The sequence below is a fragment of the Balaenoptera ricei genome, chromosome 6 (assembly GCF_028023285.1).
Source record: "Balaenoptera ricei isolate mBalRic1 chromosome 6, mBalRic1.hap2, whole genome shotgun sequence".
Taxonomy (NCBI): domain Eukaryota; kingdom Metazoa; phylum Chordata; class Mammalia; order Artiodactyla; family Balaenopteridae; genus Balaenoptera; species Balaenoptera ricei.
In genome coordinates this window covers 101,451,639-101,473,233 of record NC_082644.1, presented here as the reverse complement: position 1 = coordinate 101,473,233, position 21,595 = coordinate 101,451,639, and the positions used below count along the sequence as shown (strand labels likewise).

General features: G+C 38.5%; 1 protein-coding gene across 17 annotated transcripts in view; it reads left to right on the top strand.

Annotated features, from left to right (window-relative positions):
• The window catches only part of SUSD1 (sushi domain containing 1), a 149,049-nt gene that overhangs the window by 69,163 nt on the left and 58,291 nt on the right, over positions 1 to 21,595 (top strand). For 16 of the 17 annotated variants that reach the window (XM_059925303.1, XM_059925302.1, XM_059925312.1 and 13 more), the window contains exons 11-12: positions 18,645 to 18,736; positions 19,905 to 20,091. The exons of the other annotated variant lie outside the window; for it this stretch is intronic. In XM_059925303.1, the coding sequence (XP_059781286.1) occupies positions 18,645 to 18,736; positions 19,905 to 20,091 (279 nt within the window). The remainder of the gene's footprint in view (positions 1 to 18,644; positions 18,737 to 19,904; positions 20,092 to 21,595) is intronic. 17 annotated transcript variants of the gene reach the window in all.

The window sequence follows — 21,595 nt, the reverse complement described above, 5'->3', positions numbered from 1 at the left end:
AGTTCTAGGAGTCTATGTTAGGAAAGCAATTTTAAGTTCCTTCAAATTCATTTATTTCAACATCCAAATTTCTTGACTGATCTATTTACCATCATTATTTTATTCATCTATTCAATTTTGTGTTCTTATTGATATATACAACTTATTCATATAGTAAGAGTTTAATATTTGTGTCAAATATTTCTCCTGTTTTATCATTTCTTTTAATTCTCTTTATGGTGTTTTTGACATGTAATGTTTTTAGATTTCTAAGCAGTCCAATCTATTGATCTTTTCCTTTGTGATATTACGTTAATATTAAATATAGAATTTTTTTAAACAAAATTTTAAATTTATATCCCATCTTTTTTCTAGGAAGGACTTTAAGTGACCTGCATAGGTATATAAAATAAAAGAAAATAAGTTAAATAGGTAACCTAAAGAAGAATGAAAACAAAGTCAGGGACATAAAAAAAGATGTCGGATAAAGCTAAGAATAGTTCGTATCCTTATAACCTATTTACTTGTTCATTAGTGGCTCACACGTTTAGGTTTAAGTTTTCAACCCATCCAGTCAGAAAGGGAGCCGTTATATTATCCATAAGGTTACAACAAAGCAGTGTTTTTTGGGAGAAGTACAATTATTTTCAACACCACGATCAGATAGGAATTTCTGATTCTGGGGGGTTTCATAAATAGTTCCATGTATGAGCAGCATTTTATGAGGATTTTATGATGCTGTTTCTTACATCATCCCTCAACATGGCTCATTATGTTTGAGGAAAGCACAATTCATTGTGGGGTGGACAAGGAAAGATTCCTTAGAAATGCCTGTGCTCTGCTGACCTGGCTTGATTCAGGGGTAGGATTAGGTTATTTTAGATTATTTGGAGGAATGACTGGAGTCCATGTTTTTCAGGCAATGTTTCCTAAATATTGTTTCTCTCAACTCAGATTTGATAAATGATGGGGCCATTGTGCTTCAGACAAATCCTCTTCCATCCGTACCAAGGGAGCAGTTGGTCTGTGTTGCCAGTTGAATAACAAGAATCTGTGCCTGAAAAGAAGGCTGGCCACCTCGGTTAGTAGGTGGAGCCGAGCCTAGGGAGCTGAGCTAAGGGAATTGTATGAATCTGCTTCTCCATGGTTGAATCCCAGTTCCTCTCCATATAATGTGACCACATACTTTTAGCTTGAAAATCTCATGGTAGTTGTAACTAGATACCAAACTTGTCTTAAGAAAAATTTCAACAAAATAACAGTCAAACTCCCAACTTTAAACTATGTTATATCCTTCTAAGACAAATTGAAATGTACATCAAGGACAACTAAAGGATAATAAAATGATACCACTATTTATAGAGCTATAGAGGGGTTATAAAAATAGCAACTTTGCTTTCAAAATAGTTGACTTGTAGCCATTCTTTCCAATGATATTTACCCTGCAAAACCAACTGTCTATTTAGGTTGCTCCTAATTAGAGGTTTTAAAACCATATCATTTATGATCAAGAGAATACTGGTTTTTCTGTTCTCTTTAGCAGAGGACTGCATGCATTTAGTTACTTCTAAAATAGTGTTGGTAAATTAAAAAAAAATCTAAAGAAGGGACAGACCACTTTTTTCCTCTATTCCCTGGTAGAACGCCTAACTGATGAGGTGGCTTATGATGGCAGGTTTTCTAACAGCATGCATAATTTGAGATCTACAGGGACCTTATAAAACTTTCCGCATAACTGATTCCTGTTCACAGAATGGAAGTCCAAACAAAAGATAATAAAGACTAAATATTTAAACATTGTTTCTGATATTTTCCCACAAAATGATAAATATTGTAACAGTATTCTGTAGTGGAAAAGTTATGTCTGAAGGCAGCCTGCTTCTCTTATAAACCATCAGCCTGAGAAACTCATACTTGCAGTTGGCCAAGCCAGAAATTGGCATATATTTTGTATGGAATATCCAATCATCTGTAACATGCCAAAACTGGGAAGAGTAAACGGTTGTTCTTTATAAGATAAGATAATGACATTGTAAGATCGAGCTAGGTAGAACCATACCCATGTGGTATATAAAGATGAATAAGTTATTTGGAATTGGAGCCCATCACTAAATGGGTTTTAAATGGCTCTAGAAGCAATGGGTTCATCTCATTCCTTTCAGGGCCACGATATTCTAATCATGTGTACAGACAAAGAGGCTCCAAGACTATCTTCTCGGCTGAAATCAAAGACCGCTTGCTTCTGAGTCTACTCTATCCAGTAATACAATGAGAAGGAAAGCTAACTACAAGATGTTCTTTTTCATTTCATTTCCTTGTGACTTTTTAATTTTTTTTTTTAAAGGGACTTTGCAGGTGTGATTAATTTTATTTGTTTATTTATTTATTTTTGGCTGTGTTGGGTCTTCGTTTCTGTGCGAGGGCTTTCTCTAGTTGCGGCGAGCGGGGGCCACTCTTCATCGCGGTGCGCAGGACTCTCACTATCGCGGCCTCTCTTGCTGCGGAGCACAGGCTCCAGACGCGCAGGCTCAGTAGTTGTGGCTCATGGGCCTAGTTGCTCCGCAGTATGTGGGATCTTCCCAGACCAGGGCTCAAACCCGTGTCCCCTACATTGGCAGGCAGATTGTCAACCACTGCGCCACCAGGGAAGCCCCGTGACTTTTTAATTTGATATAATTTCTTTTTCAAAAAAATCTTTATTGGGGTATAGTTGTTTTGCAATGTTGTGTTAGTTTCTACTGTACAGCGAAGTGCAGTTCCCTGTGCTATACAGCAGGTTCCTATTAGTTATCTATTTTATACATATTAGCGTATATATGTCAATCCCACTCTCCCAATTCATCCCACCACCACCACAACCCCCACCCCGCTTTCCCCCCTTGGGTCCATACGTTTGTTCTCTACATCTGTGTCTCTATTTCTGCCTTGCAAACCAGTTCATCTGTACCATTTCTCTAGATTCCACATATACGTGTTAATATACGATATTTGTTTTTCTCTTTCTGACTTACTTCACTCTGTGTGACAGTCTCTAGGTCCATCCATGTCTCTACAAATGACCCAATTTCGTTCCTTTCTATGGCTGAGTAATATTCCATTGTATATATGTACCACATCTTCTTTATCCATTCGTCTGTCAATGGACATTTAGGTTGCTTCCATGACCTAGCTATTGTAAATAGTGCTGCAGTGAACATTGGGGTGCATGTGTCTTTTTGAATTATGGTTTTCTCAGGGTATATGCCCAGTAGTGGGATTGCTGGGTCATATGGTAATTCTATTTTTAGTTTTTTACGGAACCTCCATACTGTTCTCCATAGTGGCTGTATCAATTTACGTTCCCACCAACAGTGCAAGAGGGTTCCCTCTTCCCCGCACCCTCTCCAGAATTTATTGTTTGTAGATTTTCTGATGATGCCCATTCTAACCGGTGTGAGGTGATACCTCATTGTGGTTTTGATTTGCATTTCTCTAATAATTAGTGATGTTGAGCAGCTTTTCATGTGCCTCGTGGCCATCTGTATGTCTTCTTTGGAGAAATGTCTATTTAGGTCTTCTGCCCAATTTTTGATTGGGTTGTTTGTTTTTTTGATATTGAACTGCATGAGCTGATAATATATTTTGGAGATAAATCCTTTGTCCGTTGATTTGTTTGCAAATACTTTCTCCCATTCTGAGGGTTGTCTTTTCGTCTTGTTTATAGTTTCCTTTGCTGTGCAAAAGCTTTTAAGTTTCATTAGGTCCCATTTGTTTATTTTTGTTTTTGTTTCCATTACTCTAGGAGGTGGATCAAAAAAGATCTTGCTGTGATTTATGTCAAAGAGTGTTCTTCCTCTGTTTTCCTCTAAGAGTTTTATAATGTCCAGTCTTACATTTAGGTCTTTAACCCATTTTGAGTTAATTTTTGTGTATGGTGTTAGGGAGTGTTCTAATTTCATTCTTTTACATGTATCTGTCCAGTTTTCCCAGCACCACTCATTGAAGAGGCTGTCTTTTCTCCATTGTATATCCTTGCCTCCTTTGTCATAGATTAGGTGACCATAGGTGCATGGGTTTATCTCTGGGCTTTCTATCCTGTTCCATTGATCTATATTTCTGTTTTTGTGCCAGTACCATATTGTCTTGATTACTATAGCTTTGTAGTATAGTCTGAAGTCAGGGAGTCTGATTCCTCTAGCTCCGTTTTTTTTTCTCAAGATGGGCTATTCGGGGTCTTTTGTTTCTCCATACAAATTGTAAAATTTTTTGTTCTGGTTCTGTGAAAAATGCCATTGGTAGCTTGATAGGGATTGCATTCAATCTGTAGACTGCTTTGGGTAGTATAGTCATTTTCACAGTTGATTCTTCCAATCCAAGAACATGGTATATCTCTCCATCTGTTTGTATCGTCTTTAATTTCTTTCATCAGTGTCTTATAGTTTTCTGCATACAGGTCTTTTGTCTCCTCAGGTAGGTTTATTCCTAGGTATTTTATTCTTTTTGTTGCAATGGTAAATGGGAGTGTTTCCTTAATTTCTCTTTCAGAGTTTTCATCGTTAGTGTATAGGAATGCAAGAGATTTCTGTGCATTAATTTTGTATCCTGCTACTTTACCAAATTCATTGATTAGCTCTAGTAGTTTTCTGGTAACATGTTTAGGATTCTCTATGTATAGTATCATGTCATCTGCAAACAGTGACAGTTTTACTTCATCTTTTCCAATTTGGATTCCTTTTATTTCTTTTTCTTCTCTGATTGCTGTGGCTAAAACTTTCAAAACTATGTTGAATAATAGCGGTGAGATTGGGCAACCTTGTCTTCTTCCTGATCTTAGAGGAAGTGTTTCAGTTTTTCATCATTGAGAATGATGTTTGCTGTGGGATGGTCATATTTGGCCTTTATTATGTTGAGGTAGGTTCCCTTATGTCCACTTTCTGGAGATTTTTTATCATAAATGGGTGTTGAATTTTGTCAAAAGCTTTTTCTACATCTATTGAGATTATTATATAGTTTTTAATCCTTCAGTTTGTTAATGTGGTTTATCACATTGATTGATTTGCATATATTGGAGAATCCTTGCATTCCTGGGATAACCCCACTTGATCATGGTGTATGATCCTTTTAATGTGCTGTTGGATTCTGTTTGCTAGTATTTTGTTGAGGATTTTTGCATCTATGTTCAGCAGCGATATTGGTCTGTAGTTTTCTTTTTTTGTGACATCTTTGTTTGGTTTTGGTATCAGGGTGATGGTGGCCTTGTAGAATGTGTTTGGGAGTGTTCCTCCGTCTGCTATATTTTGGAAGAGTTTGAGAAATATAGGTGTTAGTGCTTCTCTAAATGTTTGATAGAATTCACCTGTGAAGCCATCTGGTCCTGGACTTTTGTTTATTGGAAGATTTTTAATCACAGTTTCAATTTCAGTGCTTGTGATTGGTCTGTTCATATTGTCTATTTCTTCCTGGTTCCATCTTGGAAGGTTGTACTTTTCTAAGAATTTGTCAGTTTCCTCCAAATTGTCCATTTTATTGGCATAGGGTTGATTGTAGTAGTCTCTCATGATCCTTTGTATTTCTGTAGTGTCAGTTGTTACTTCTTTTTCATTTCTAATTCTGTTGATTTGAGTCGTCTCCCGTTTTTCTGTGATGAGTCTGGCTAATGGTTTATCAATTTTGTTTATCTTCTCAAAGAACTTGCTTTTAGTTTTATTGATCTTTGGTATTGTTTCATTCATTTCTTTTTCATTTATTTCTGATCTGATCTTTATAATTTCTTTCCTTCTGCTAACTTGGGGTTTTTTTTGTTGTTGTTTTTCTTCTTTCTATAATTGCTTTAGGTGTAAGTTTAGGTTGTTTATTTGAGATTTCTCTTGTTTCTTGAGGTAGGGTTGTGGGTCGTCGTGTTTTCATTGTCATTTGTTTCTAGGTATTTTTTTATTTCCTCTTCGATTTCTTCAGTGATCTCTTGGTTATTGAGTAGCGTATTGTTTAGCCTCCATGTGTTTGTATTTTTTACAGTTTTTTTCATGTAATTGATATCTAGTCTCATAGTGTTGTGGGTGGAAAAGATACTTGATACAATTTCAGTTTTCTTAAATTTAACAAGGCTTGATTTGTGACCCAAGATATGATCTATCCTGGAGAATGTTCCATGAGCACTTGAGTAGAAAGTGTATTCTGTTGTTTTTAGATGGAATGTCCAAAAATATCAATTAAGTCTATCTGGTCTACTGTGTCTTTTAAAGCTTGTGTTTCCTTATTTATTTTCATTTTGGGTGCTCTGTCCATTGGTGAAAGTGGGGTGTTATAAAGTCCCCTACTATTATTTTGTTACTGTTGATTTCCCCTTTTATGGCTGTTAGCATTTGCCTTATGTATTGAGGTGCTCCTGTGTTGGGTGCATAAATATTTACCATTGTTATATTGTCTTCTTGGATTGATCCCTTGATCATTATGTAGTGTCCTTCTTTGTCTCTTGTAATAGTCTTTATTTTAAAGTCCATTGTGTCTGATATGAGTATTGCTACTCCAGCTTTCTTCTGATTTCCATTTGCATGGAATATCTTTTTCCATCCCCTCACTTTCAGTCTGTGTGTGTCCCTAGGTCTGAAGTGGGTCTCTTGTAGACAACATATATACAGGTCTTGTTTTAGTATCCATTTAGCCAGTCTGTGTCTTTTGGTTGCAGCATTTAATCTATTTACATTTAAGGTGATTATTGATATGTATGTTCCTACCAACATTTTCTTAATTGTTTTGGGTTTGTTATTGTAGGTCTTTCTCTTGTGTTTCCTACCTAGAGAAGTTCCTTTAACATTTGTTGTAAATGGTTTGGTGATACTGAATTCTCTTAACTTTTGCTTGTCTGTAAAGGTTTTAACTTCTCTGTCAAATTTGAATGAGATCCTTGCTGGGTAGAGTAATCTTGGTTGTAGGTTTTTCCCTTTCATCACTTTAAATATGTCCTGCCACTCCCTTCTGGCTTACAGAGTTTCTGCTGAAAGATCAGCTGTTAACATTATGGGGTTTCCCTTGTATATAATTTGTTGCTTTTCCCTTGCTGCTTTTAATATTTTTTCTTTGAATTTAATTTTTGATAGTTTGATAAATTTGTGTCTTGGTGTGCTTCTCCTTGGATTTATCCTGTATGGGACTTCCTGCGCTTCCTGGACTTGATTGACTATTTCCTTTCCCATGTTAGGGAAGTTTTCAACTACAGTCTCTTCAAATATTTTCTCAGACCCTTTCTTTTTCTCTTTTTCTTCTTGGACCCCTATAATTCGAATGTTGGTCCATTTAATATTGTCCCAGAGGTCTCTGAGACTGTCCTCAATTCTTTTCATTCTTTTTTCTTTATTCTGCTCTGCAGCAGTTTTTTTCCACTATTTTATCTTCCAGGTCACTTATCCATTCTTCTGCCTCAGTTATTCTGCTATTCATTCCTTCTAGAGTATTTTAAATTTCATTTATTGTGTTGTTCATCATTGTTTGTTTGCTCTTTAGTTCTTCTAGGTCCTTTTCAAACGTTTCTTGTATTTTCTCCATTCTGTTTCCAAGATTTTGAATCATCTTTACTATCATTACTCTAAATTCTTTTGCAAGTAGACTGCCTATTTCCTCTTCATTTGTTTGGTCTGGTTGGTTTTTACCTTGCTCCTTCATCGGCTGCATATTTCTCCGTTTTCTCATTTTGTTTAACTTACTGTGTTTGGGTTCTCCTTTTTGCAGGCTGCAGGTTCGTAGTTCCCATTATTTTTGTTGTCTGCCCCCAGTGGGTGAGGTTGGTTCAGTGGCTTGTGCAGGCTTCCTGGTGGAGGGGGCTGGTGCCTGTGTTCTGTTGGGTGGGGCTGGATCTTGTCCTTCTGGTGGGCAGGGCTGCGTCCGGTGGTGTGTTTTGGAGTGTCTTTGAACTCAGTATGACTTTAGGCAGCCTCTCTGCTAATGTGTGGGGTTGTGTTCCTGTCTTGCTAGTTGTTTGGCATGGGGTATCCAGCACTGGAGCTTGCTGGCCTTTGGGTGGGGCTGGGTCTTAGTGCTGAGATGAAGATCTCTGGCAGAGCTCTTGCTGATTGATAGTACATGGGGTGGGGAGGTTTCTTGTGGTCCAATATCCTGGACTCAGCCCTCCCACCTTGGAGGCTCAGGCCCGACACCTGGCCAGAGCACCAAGACCCTGCCAGCCCCATGGCTCAGAAGAAAAGGAAGAAAAAAACAAACAGACAGAATTCTAGGACAAATGGTAAAAGCAAAGCTATACAGACAAAATCACACAAAGAAGCATACACATACACACTCAGAAAAAGAGAAAAAGGATTAAAAAAATATACATATATATAAAAAGGAAGAGAGCAACCAAACCAATAAACAAATCCACCAATAAGTACTAAATACTAAACTAAGATAAACACAAAACCAGAAACAAATTAGATGCAGAAAGCAAACCCCAAGTCTACAGTTGCTCCCAATGTCCACCACCTCAATTTTGGGAACATTCATTGTCTATTCAGGTATTTTTCAGATGCAGGGTTTATCAAGTTGATTGTGGGGATTTAATCTGCTGCTCCTGAGGCTGCACAGAGAAATTTCCCTTTCTCTTCTTTGTTCGCACAGCTTCTGGGGTTCAGCTTTGGTTTTGGCCCCACATCTGCATGTAGGCCACCCTCAGGAGTCTGTTACCCACCCAGACAGGAGGGGGTTAAAGCAGCAGCTGATTAGGGCTCTCTTGCTCACTCAGGCCAGGGGGAGGGAGGGGTATGGTAGTCATAATTGGAATGTGGGGTGAGCCTGAGGTGGCAGAGGCCAGCGTGATGTTGCAACAGTCTGAGGCGTGCCGTGTGTTCTCCCGGGGAAATTGTCCCTGGGTCACGGGACCCTGGCAGTGGCGTGCTGCACAGGATCCTGGGGGGGTGGGGTGGGTAGTGACCTGCACTTGCACTCAGGATTCTTGGTGGTGGCGGCAGCAGCCTTAGCAGTTCATGCCATCTCTGGGGTCCAAGCTGATGTCTGTGGCTCATGCCTGTCTCTGGAGCTCGTTTAGACAGTGCTCTGCCTTCTGTGGGCACTCTGGGAAGGAATCCCTTCTCTTCGCACACCCCGAAACAATGGTCTCTTGCCACTCTGGCAGGTCTAGACTTTTTCCTGGACTCCCTCCCGGCTAGCTGTGGCTCACTAGCTCCCTTCAGGCTGTGTTCACGCAGCCAACCCCAGCCCTCTCCCTGGGGTCTGACCTCTGAAGCCCGAGCCTCAGCTCCCAGCCCCCACCTGCCCTGGCTGGTGAGCAGACAAGCCTCTCAGGTTGGTGAGTGCTGGGCGACACCGATCCTCTGTGTGGGAATCTCTTCACTTTGCCCTCTGCACCCCTGTTGCTGCACTCTCCTTCGTGGCTCCAAAGCTTCCCTCCCCCCCACCCCCCCTCCCCACCAGTGAAGGGGCTCCCTAGTGTGTGGAAACATTTCCTCCTTCACAGCTCCTTCCCAGAGGTAGGGGTCCCATCCCTATTCTTTTGTCTGTGTTTTTTCTTTTGCCCTACCCAGGTACGTGGGGCTTTTCTTGCCTTTTGGGAAGTCTGAGGTCTTCTGCCAGCATTCAGTAGGTGTTCTGAAGGAGTTGTTCCACATGTAGATGTATTTTTGTTGTATTTATGGGGAGGAAGGTGATCTCCATGTCTTACTCCTCTGCCATCTTGAACATCTTCTCCTGGTTTATAAGTTTTTAAATGGCATACTGTAACTTCCATGTATTGCCTATATAACATTCAAACTAGTCTATTCTATTTCCCTTTTTCTTTATTCCTTCTCCTCTCAATTTTTCAGTTGCCTTATTTCTACTTTATCAGAACATATACTGTTTATATTTTATCCTTCCATCTTGCCCCACCTTTATTTTAGTCTTAGATTTACAGTTTAATATATCAGATGCTCACCATCAGTCTTTTTACTGAAGTTTCTTCAGTTACCTCTTGGATGAAGCTCATTTTCTAGTAGATTCCTCAAGAGTACAGTATTCCCTGAGTTCTTAGATGTTTAAAACTGTTTCTGTATGGTCTTGATACTTGAAAGATAGCATAGCTGGATATAAAAATCTTGATTTACACTTTCTTTGTTTGAATTTCCTTAAAATAACTTCTTTTGTTGCTTTTTTATGTAGCTTTTGAGAAGTCTGGTGCAGCCTAATTCTTTTGCCTTTGGATCTTAATTGTTTATTTCTTTGAGTGGAGATGCTGAGGAGTTTTTCTTTATCTTTGAAGTCTAATAGTTTTACTTAGCTAAATCTTAGTGCTGATTGTTCTGGGTGAGTTTTCTCAGGTATCTGGTGGGTCCTTCCAGTATTTATATTCAGGTCTTTTTATTTTTGTAAGGCTATCTTGGATTATAGTTTTAAATATTCTATTTCCATGTTTTTCTTCTTTAGAGAATTTAATTATACATATGTTGGATCTTTGCCTATATTCCATGTCAACCACTTTATTTTTGATCCTTTTTACTTCCTTTTTAATCTCATTTTTATTCTTTTTGGTGGTTTTCTTGTATTTGTTCAATACATTTATATTCTAATCTATCCTTCTTTGGGAACCATGAAATTTAGTCTTTATTTCTGATGTGATATTGTCTCTTCCTTTGCTTTTTTCCTGAATTCAGTCACTTGTGTTTCATTTCCTTCCTGCTTTTTGTTCATTCTGTTCTTATGTTTGAATTTCTAATTCAAGGTGTTTTCTTTGTATTCCAAAAGGCTTGTTTGAGGATATTTAGTTGTTTATTGTCTTACAGGTTTCCCCCCCCCCCCCCATTTTGTGTTGTTTTTTAAAGTGGAGTTTTTCACAAGCAGAAATGTTTTGATTATAGTTTTCTGTTTCTGTTTTTAAATGAACACTCCTTTGTTTATTAATTCCACAGACAGAATTGGTCATTTGTGAGGGTCAAGAAGATTTCTAGGTTAAGAGTGCCTTCTTCTGTCACTGAATGAAGGGCAGTTTCTTTTAAAGGATATTTTTGTTTTTGTTTTTTTGGTGAGAGTGGGAATGAATTCTGTATTCTTCTATTTTGGGTTCTCTTTTGACTTGTAGGATCTTGTCTTTCCCCTGCACTTGTTCATCCTGTCAGCACTTAGTTTCCAAAGAACACCTATTCCTTCCTTTTTATCCTCTTCTTTCCCAGAAGCAACGCCTTTCTCATACTACTACCTGCACTCTCCTTTGTGGCTCCAAAGCTTCCCTCTCCCCCTATCCCCCACCCCTGGCAGTGAAGGGGCTCCCTAGTGTGTGGAAACTTTTCCTCCTTCACAGCTCCCTCCCAGGGGTCTCATAGAATTCTCACAGACTTTTCATCCTTTGCTTGTAGTCAATACTCTGATATACCAGGTCTCTTTTTCAGTATTTTCATACTTAAGGTGGAATTTCTCTTTCTGGGAGTGACTCTAACTCACGATTGGGCCCTTTGTTCCCTCTTCTCTTTCACAGGGCTCTTCTAGAGCCCTCTCAGTCTCTAGAATGACTTGTGGGAGACTGAGAGAAAGCTTTGCTGGAATTTGGTATTTATTTTTCCATTAAAGGGTAATTTAAAGTTTGTAGTATTCTCTGTCTTCCAGTGGTGGTGACAGCATTGGTTTTATGTTGCTTTATTTGCTTTTCCAGTTGATCTGAAGAATATTTTGGAGAATGTGTGGAGAGATTTGGATTTAAGGGGCCACCGTTATCCTTGAACTAGTTGGAAGTCTAATCTGTAATAAACTCTTAAGTGCTAACTTTCCCTCTCCATCTCTCTGCTCATGCCATTTCTTCTACCTGGAACCCACTCCCCTCTTCTTTTCTTCAGTTTCTATATTCCCTTCTTTCATGATCCCCTCGACTGAAGGTAAGTTTTCTTCTTTCTAAATTCCCATACTCTCTTTCAGGAAGAAATATTGGTAGGAGTTTGGCACAGTTACTCTGGGGTCAGGTTATCTAAATTCAAATCTCAGTTCTGCTATTTACCATCTCTGTGCCTTTGGGCAAGTTGTTTAACCTCTATGTGTCTAAGCTGCCTTAACTGTAAAAATGGGAATAATGTCATGAATTTGTTGTGAGACTAAATGGGTTAATGCATATGGAGAACCAGCACAGTACCTGATACACAATAAGCATCTATCAAATGTTAACTGTTACTTAAGTTTACCTTATGACATTTATTATATACTCTCATATTTTTGTTATATTGATATAGGGTGTAACTCCTAGATTAAATACATATTAAGACCATGTCTTATTCAGAGTACCTGTATTCTATTTGGTTAATATGATGTCAGTTGCTTAGCTTTCCCCTTATTGCTGATTGTTTGCATTTAAACAACCAGGAATGCTGTGCCCGCTACTGTCCTGGACACTAGGAGTACAAAGATGAACAAGACATGGTCTCTCATGATACACACATGGATAATAATACATACATAATATTACAATGCATAAAATGTATTTTGAGGTATTTGCAGGGGACTATGGGAGCCCTGAGGAAATACAGTAATGACTGATTTTGCCCAGAGTTGCTTGCCCACATTAATGAAACAGAAACAAAGTTTCAAAAAAATCTGACGAACTAAGAGCCAAATTTTCTCTTCTCTGAGGCATTCTTGCAGGTCTGGTTTCTCAACTTCAGGCTTCTAGCTTAGAAGCCCTGTGGGTGGGGAAAGGAGAGAGAGAAGGCAGAGTGACCACTGAAAATGGAGCAAAGGAGGAATATTTGAATGAGGGGCATGTACTTACTTTCCATAGCAAAGGATCAGAGAGTGGGGTAGGAAGGGACTCAGGATGAGCTGTATTCTTACTGGGGATCCTTTTCTCCCCAGTGAGCTCAGCATGGGTTCAACCTGCCTGTGGTTCAAACTGTGAACCCTTGGATGGAGAGAAGGGGACCTAGAGTGAGAGTCCCTCTCTGACCAAGATGGAATTGAACTTAACCAGTGTGATGTTTCTGTGAGCAGAAGGAATTGCAGACCCACCATTATTGTAACATTACATGTTTATGTATATTTGCATGTGTGTGTGTGTGTGTGTCCTTTAAGAAAAAACAATCATATATGTACCATTTTTCATCTTGCTTTTTTATTTTATTTAAAACATTTTTGGCTTTACAATATTCTGTGGACATACTTCTGTATCAGTTCCTATAGTGCCATCTCCTTCTCTGAGGGAAGCATAGTATTCCACTGTGGAGGTTCACTAATTTATTAACTCGTCCACTATGGAAGGATATTTAGGGTTTTTTTTTCCCCTTCAAATTTTTGTTGTTATAGACAATGCTACTTTTAATATACTTACATATATTATGTTTTGCTGGTACTCAGAGGCACATTTTTTCACATTCTAATATCTATGAATTCTTACAGTCAGGTGGCTGCCATGAACATAATTGTCATTACTCATGTATGTATCAAATTGGTCATAGCTACTTGCAGTGTTGCTACTTTTATTTAGTTATGGACATTAGTGACATATTAACATTTTGCTTACTGAAACTTTTTCAGAACTTTTCCAATGATTTGACATTGAAACAAAAAGTTATTGTGTATGTAGAAAACCATGGAAATAGATCAGCAATGTATAAAAGCAGGTGTCAGCATCAGAATGGCTTGCAAGAAAAAGAAAATAGAACATTTAAAAGAAATACTGCTTCACCAAGACTCAGGATAGAACATAGGTTGTGGAAATATACACTGATATCTCTTAATTGAAAAGTGATTGATAATTGTTACATACTGAATATGGAGAAATTTCAGGAGTGTCTCAATCACTTTTTTGATTTTTCTTTTATTATATATTATAAAATTTTAATGTTTCTATAGGTCTGAAAAAAACTCTTTCAACCAGTATAAAATAATTCTGAGACAAGAATATAATCATGACAGAATTTACTTGGCAGTATTTTTTCTTTCTTAATAAAACAAAATAATAGTGCATCTTACAAGAATGGTATCTTAGGTTTGATGAAATGTGCTGTATCTTTGCATAATTGGGCAGGATATTTCCGTAGAATTAAGTCTTAAGAGTGGAATTACCAAGATAAAGAGCCTCATAAATTCCTCTCCACAAAGACTGTATCAATTTACACACACACCTGTTTTCCAACATCTTCACCAATGCAGGATATTCCAGTTTTTTAATGTTTGAGGGCCTAATAAGTGAAAAGCATATTTTATTTTGGTTTAATTTGTACCTCTTTGCTTATTGATTGTCCTATTACAGTTTTCCTATGAATCACTTTTTCTATTTATTGCTCCTTTTCCTGTGTTGTTGGTGGTATTTTTCTTCATGGTAAGTGTTCTTTAGGTATCAGGGCCATCAACTTTTTCAAATATGTTACAATTTTTTTTCACACTTTGTTGCTTGTCTTTCAAACTTAGGTTGTTGAATCGTTTGCCATAAAGAAAATTTAAGATTTTATTTAGTCAAATTAAAAAAAATTTTTCCTAGTTTTCTTATTATTTCTTTCCTAACCAAGATCATAGAACTGTTTTTCTATTTTCTTTTCTATTATATTTTCTAACTAAAAATTTATTACAGTTGCAATCATTTTTGCCTGTATGTCAAGGTGGGGATCTAATATTAGTTTATTTCTATGGATAACTATTTCCCAACTCAGTTTATTTCCCACTGATTTGAAAGTCCACCCCTATCTTATACAAATTCCGATGCATAGATAGATTCGTTTCTGAGTTCTGCTCTGCTCCATTGACCTCTTTGTTTATTCCTTTGCTAGCAACAAACTAGCAATTTACTCTAGCATTCTCAATTCACCCCCTGGCAAAATCAGCTAAACGGGCAAAAATTCCTTCTCGAGGGGTGGAAAAATATTATTCTTTTAATATATGAATCATAGGACTTCCCTGGTGGCGCAGTGGTTAAGAATCCGCCTGCCAATGCAGGGGACACGGGTTCGAGCCCTGGTCCAGGAAGATCCCACGTGCTGTGGAGCAACTAAGCCCGTGCGCCACAACTACTGAGCCTGTGCTCTAGAGCCAGCAAACCACAACTACTGAAGCCTGCATGCCTAGAGCCCGTGCTCCACTACAAGAGACACCACCACAATGTGAAGACCGCGCACCGCAACTGAGAGTAGCCCCCCCTTGCCGCAACTAGAGAAAGCCTGGGCACAGCGATGAAGACCCAACACAGCCAAAATAACAAAAAAAACAAAAAACCCCAGGAAATTAACACTAAAAAAAAAAAATATATATATATATATATTTATATATATGAATCATAGATAAACATATAGTAAATAAGAAACATATACATACCTGTGGTATTAACATTTTATAAAGTGTGAAAGATTAGGGAAAAAATGTTTAAAAAGGCTCCGTGTAGGGCTATAATGAAAAAAGGTTGAGAAATACTGTCATAACTTTATAGTAGTTACTGAAACCTGGTTTTGTCCTGTTTCAATATTTTTATTTCAATTTTTTTCTTGTTATTCTCATTACTCTTCCCCCCGAAATTTAGCAGTAATTGTTTTTTTGTTCATTGAGCATGCCAAGCTGATTCCTGCATGTGGGGTTTTGACCTTGGAGCCCCCTCTGTCTGACCCCTCTTCCTCCACTCTTGATGCTCACTCACTCATCCTTCAGGTCTCTGCTCACATATCACCTCCACAGAGGACCTTCCATAACCATCCTTTCTATTCTTGTATGACGCTTTTCATAGTCTTTACCAGTGCACAAAATTATATATATATATATATTCTTTAAAAAAATAAATTTATTTATTTTATTCGTTTATTTTTGGCCGTGTTGCGTCTTCATTGCTGTGCGTGGGCTTTCTCTAGTTGCGGCGAGCAGGGCTACTCTTTGTTTCAGTGCACGGGCTTCTCATTGCGCTGTCTTCTCTTGTTGCCTTGCACGGGCTTCAGTAGTTGTGGCATGTGGGCTTCAGTAGTTGTGGCTCGTGGGCTCTAGAGCACAGGCTCAGTAGTTGTGGTGCACGGGCTTAGTTGCTCCACGGCATATGTTGGATCTTCCCAGACCAGGGATCTAACCCGTGTCCCCTGCATTTGCAGGCGGATTCTTAACCACTGCGCCACCAGGGAAGCCCTATATTTTTAAAATTTATTTTTTCACTTGTTTATTTTCTGCCTTTCTCACTAGAATGAATTCCATTAGGTGCAGGGACTTTGTTTTCTCACCACTTTATCCTTAGCCCCAAAGCATGCCTGGCACATGGTGAGAACTTTCTATTCACTGAATAATGTGTAAACTTATCACGTTCCAAGAAGGTCCATTGGAATCACCATTGGAAGTATATTCCACTTACAGATTAATTGGTGGAGAATTGATATCTTTTCACTTTTCAATCTTTCCATTCAAGGATGTGGCATTTTCTCTTTATTGTTTTATTTTATGTCCTTCTGGGGGGAAAAAATCTTCTTGTAAGTCTTGGACATTTCTAGTTACATTTATTGCTAGGTATTTGAAGTTTGTTCATGGTTTCTTCTCTTGTGAATAGAAATCTTTTAATTTTTCTATTATATTTTATTTGTGGTTTTAGTTTATTTGTGTCAGCAGGCCTGTGTTCATTGTGGGGTCTCAAAGGGAGGATATATTTCCTTGCCCTTTCCAGTTTCTAGACCCTGCCTACATTCCTTGGCTTGTGGCCCCATCCTCCATCTTTAAAGCTCATCAGTTCAACCTTAAGTTCTCTCTGGCCCTGATCTTCTTGTCTCCCTCTTTTAAAGACCCTTGTCATCTGGATAATCCAGGATAATCTCCCTATTGTAATCACATTTGCAAAGTCTTTATGCCATGTAAGGTAACATGGTTACAGATTCCAGGGACTAGGATGTGAACATCTTTGAAGGGACCATTATTCAGCCTACCATGCTTGTGCTTACAGATATGTAGAAAACGATTAGTTTTTCTATGTTCTTGTCTTTGGGTGCATTTTGCCAAATTCCTATTATTTTTCTGTCGTTTTCAAACAATTGCATATTTGTTTTTCAGTTGTTGTTTTTTTAATTTACTGTCAGTTGCATAATTTGTTCCCTTTCTTTCTGGTATTTATAGCTCATTTTTTTCCTTGCCTCGTTCTGCATTGTCTAGAATCTCCTGACTAATGCTAAATAATAGCTGTGAAACCATGCATCCTTGGATTGTTCTTAACTTTATTAGAAATTGTTTTACCACTGAGTATTGTGGTTTCTAATAAACATTCTTTTAAATCAAGGAGTTTTTATCAAATTAAATCCTAGTTTACTAAGATTTTTAGGCAGGAATGTACATTAGATGTATTAACCATTATGATTATAAAAGTGACCATATGGTTTTTCTCTTTCAATCTATTCATAGCTTTCCTAGTAATGATCATCTCTGTATTCCTGGAGTAAATCTCCCTTGTTTATAGTGTATTGTTCTTTGAATGTACTGCTGACTTCTATTTGTTAATATTTTATTTTTGTATTTATATTAATACGTGAATTTAGCATAGTGTGTTTAGTAATTGGTTGTGCCATCCTTGTACACCTTGGGCATTGTGGATTATCCAGTCATACTGAGTGAACTGGGAAACTTTCTACCTTTTTGTATGGTCTGGAACTGTTTAAATACTATTGAAGTTATATGCTTTTTGAAAGTTTCATAAATGTGAGTTTCCTTGGGCCACTACTACTTATCTCTAACCATCTTCCTTACCTTCCTTAAAGGTTGCTTTATCCTGAATCATCCATACTTTATTCCTTACTCTGTCTTACAACATTTGAAGAATAGCTTGTGACCTGTGGAACAGGTTTTCTCTGGGCAAAGCTGCCCCATCCATAAAGAGGGGTCACATCTATCAACTAGGCTTCATTCATAGGAACCTGTTGGTCCAGGGGCTTACACAATAAAGGTTTGGCTCCCATGAGATTTTCCTTTTTTTCACGTGCTTTGGGAGTTGTCTTTATCACTTATTAATCATCACAGTGTTCCTATGAAACTTCTTAGCAAGTCTGATGTATTATTTTCAGTTTAAGGACAGGGATCATCATTGAAGGAAATAACCTTTGATACCAGAGCTTTGAATAACCAGTCTTTTTAAAAATTTATTTTTTTATTGAAGTACAGTTGAATTACAGTGTTGTTTGAATAACTAGTCTTTATTTTAAAAAGCTTGGGGGATGTGCCTCTGTATTATATGGTACCAGTACTGAACTGTCTTTTGGATTCATTACCATGAAATTGAGCAGAGACCAAGGAATGCTTCTTTGATCATAAGAGATGAGGAAGCCCAAACCGAGAGGGACCACTCCCCCCTTTTCATCATGAAAAGCCTGACTGCTTGAGGTAGACTTTTTCATTTCCTCAAGGAGTAATTCTCAGTTCTCTGCCGAAATGTTACTCTCAGCTCAGAATTTCAAACTGATGCTTGTTTGTCTAAATGAGGTTGTCCAAGGCCTGGACAATGAGTCGCTGTTTTCGCTTAGTAAACCAAGGGAATTTGCAGTGAATCGACTTAAATAATTTTTTAAGAAGGATTCTCTGACTGGGTATCTTTTGATCTTAAATCTTTCATCAGGACTGTGTTTTTACATAAATATAAAAATGGTGTTTCTTGGACTGCTACCACTGATTTCTAAATTAAAATACTGCTGAAGTCATCCTCTGTAAACGCTTATCCTTGGAATATTGTTCGATTAAAAGGTAGTATTTTGGTATAAGGTGTAAGTTGATTTCTCATTCTTTTCCCCTTGCAGTAAAACAGACCATCAGTAACATTTCAATATTTAATGAAACCTGCTTGAGATGGAGAAGTATGAAGACAGCTGATATAGAGGAGATGTATTTAGTAAGTTACTGAAAGTTACTCTGTTTATAGGTGTTTGTCTTGTGTGGGAGGTTCAAAAAATATCAACAAACCAAAAAAACTACTTATATAGCTGCCGTTATCAGTGGAAGATTTGTAGTGACAATTGCAGTAAGAAACAAGAAAGTGGGCACTTCTGCTGCATATTTGAAGACAGAGACCTTGGGGATTGATGAGAAAATCATGAGAGGTTCTTGGTGCAACATAGCCTGATGCAGAGCTGATGTTCAGGCAGTGTCATGGAAGGAAGCCAGTGGCTCTTGCATGGGTGTGTCTCTCCACACCAGTGCCTCTGATCAGGGTCTGAATGTGTTGCCTGGAGAGTCAAGGGGAACTTCTAAAGCTAGATGTGGTTGTGAGTAACAAAGGTAAAGACCATGGGATGAGCTGCAACTAGAAGCAATTAAGTAGGAAGAAAAGTGCATGTATTGGCCCAGGTGCTGGGATGTTACAGTAAAGTGTAGGGAATGTCAGAAGGGGGTGGGCAGAGGAGAAAAACTCTTCCCAGGTTTTACCAAACCGACTAGGATTACCCTAATGCAGCAGTCCCCAGTCTTTTCGGCACCCGGGACCGGTTTCGTGGAAGACAATTTTTCTACCGCTAGGGGGTGGGGGGATGGGTCAGGCGGTAATGCGAGCGATGGTAAAGCAGACAAAGCTTCGCTCGGTCCACCGCTCCCCTCGTGCTGTGTGGCCTGGCTCCTCACAGGCCGTGGACTGGTACCGGCCTGCGGTCCGGGGATTGGGGACCCCTATCCTAATGCACGTTCTGCTCTGGGAGAAGCCTTAGTTCAGATTCTTAATTTTCTCTCTAGGAAATTGTTCTTTGGTCTTGCTCCTGTGGTTTTGCCAACAGACTTTCACATTGGGCATGTGCCGTTATATGTGTGAGAACAAGAAAGAGAAAGTTGTCGGTGTTGGGGCCTCGAGTTTTCGTGCATTTTGATTTAAAAATATGTTTATGATACTGATAATATTGTAATTACAATATTTACGGTATTACAACTCTAATATTTGCTTCCTGCCGTATTTCACTTTCTGAAGGAACTTTAGAGTCAAGAGTAAGAGAGTGTGAGAGAAAGGGTAGGTATCCAGGCATTCAGAGCCTTTCAAGCTAGCAATTCACCTGGTGAACTTTTCTATGTTTTAGTTCCACATTTGGGGCCAGAGATGGTATCAGAAGGAATTTGCCCAGGAAATGGTCTTTAATATCACTGCCAGCAGCCAGGCTCCTGAGACTTGTTTGGACCTGAGGCCAGGTACCAACTACAGTGTCAGCATCCAGGCTTTGTCTTCTGAACTTCCTGCGGTCATCTCCCTGACAACGCAGATAGCAGGTAAATCTTGAATAACAGCATTTGGATGAACGAAGTCACCGCAGAGCTGTATAGGCTCAAATAAAGAGGCACACTATTACTTTCAGTCTTTATATAATGAGCTTTAAGAGAAAGAGGAAGAAGGATGTGAAATTGGAGAGGGGAACTAAGGGGACTGCAGCCTGAACTGCAATGTTTTATTTCTTAAAAAGGTACCTGAAACAAAATAGGAGCATTGAAGAAATCTGGGTAGTGTGTACATGAGTGTTGGTTAAATTCCTTCTGGATATTTAAAATATTTCATACTTAAAAAGAATTTTTCCTATTACTTTTTCTTTCTCAATAACATATTTAATTGTTATTCTGTTACAAGTACCTTAAGAGTAGGTTACTCTCAGGGAAAAATGACTGGCAGTCCCACTCTAGTCCCCTAGAAAATTCACTTTTCACTCATTTTCTCATGTCTCCTCAAATCTGTGATGCTCACTCCATCCTCCAACACACACACTCTGAGTTAATATTCAGACTATTAGCTTCTTGTTTCTTACTTCACTGAGGAATTAGAAGTAATCAGGTGAGGGGGTGGTGGTGGGATGAATTGGGAGACTGAGATTGACGTATATACACTAATATGTATAAAATAGATAACTAATAAGAACCTGCTGTATAAAAATAAATAAATAAATAAAATTAAAAAAAAAAAAAGAAGTAATCAAGTGAGGACTTTCCACTCCCAAATCTCCCATTGTTGCCTTCATGCAGAACCTATATTTTATCTTCTCTCTTGTCCCCACTCCTAAGGCGAATCCTCCATCAACCCCGTCATCCCTTCTTGCCTCATCCTCAATTCCCTCCAGTAAAGAATTAGTCCCAACACTGCACAAGCATGTTGTAATATCTCATTTTCAAATGAAAACATAGAAAAGATAAGCACACTTCTTTTGATCCCATATTCCCTCCAGCTACTCTGCCTTCTCTCAGCCCCTCGTTACAGTAAAACTCCTTGAAAGAATGTTGTGTAGGCTCCACATCCTTACCTCCTCTTCTTTCTGTAACTGGTTCCAGGCCAGAGGCATTTGTCCTCAATGCTTTACTGGAAGTGTCTCCATCTTGCAAAACCCACTGCCCGATTTTGTTCTTATATGATTTTCTCTACAGCATTTGGCATTCCATCCTTGAAACACCTTTTCTCTTGGCTTTTGGATCCTTCTACCTTGCTGGCTGCTCCTTCTCAGTTTTTTTTCACTAGGTCCATCTATTGGGTTGGCCAAAAATATCGTTCGGGTTTTGCCATAAGAGCTTCCACAGAACCCAAATGAACTTTTTGGCCAACCGAATACTTTTATTGATGCCCCGCCCCTCGCTTTCTTCTATTCCTTTTTCTTCATTATTTACTCTTTTTGTCTAGGCGATCTCTACCAGTTTCATGGCTATAAACATTACCTATGTGCTGAGCATTCCCAAATATGTATCCTAGTCCCAATCTCTCCTCTGAGCTCCAGACTCATGTATCCACCTGTCTCCT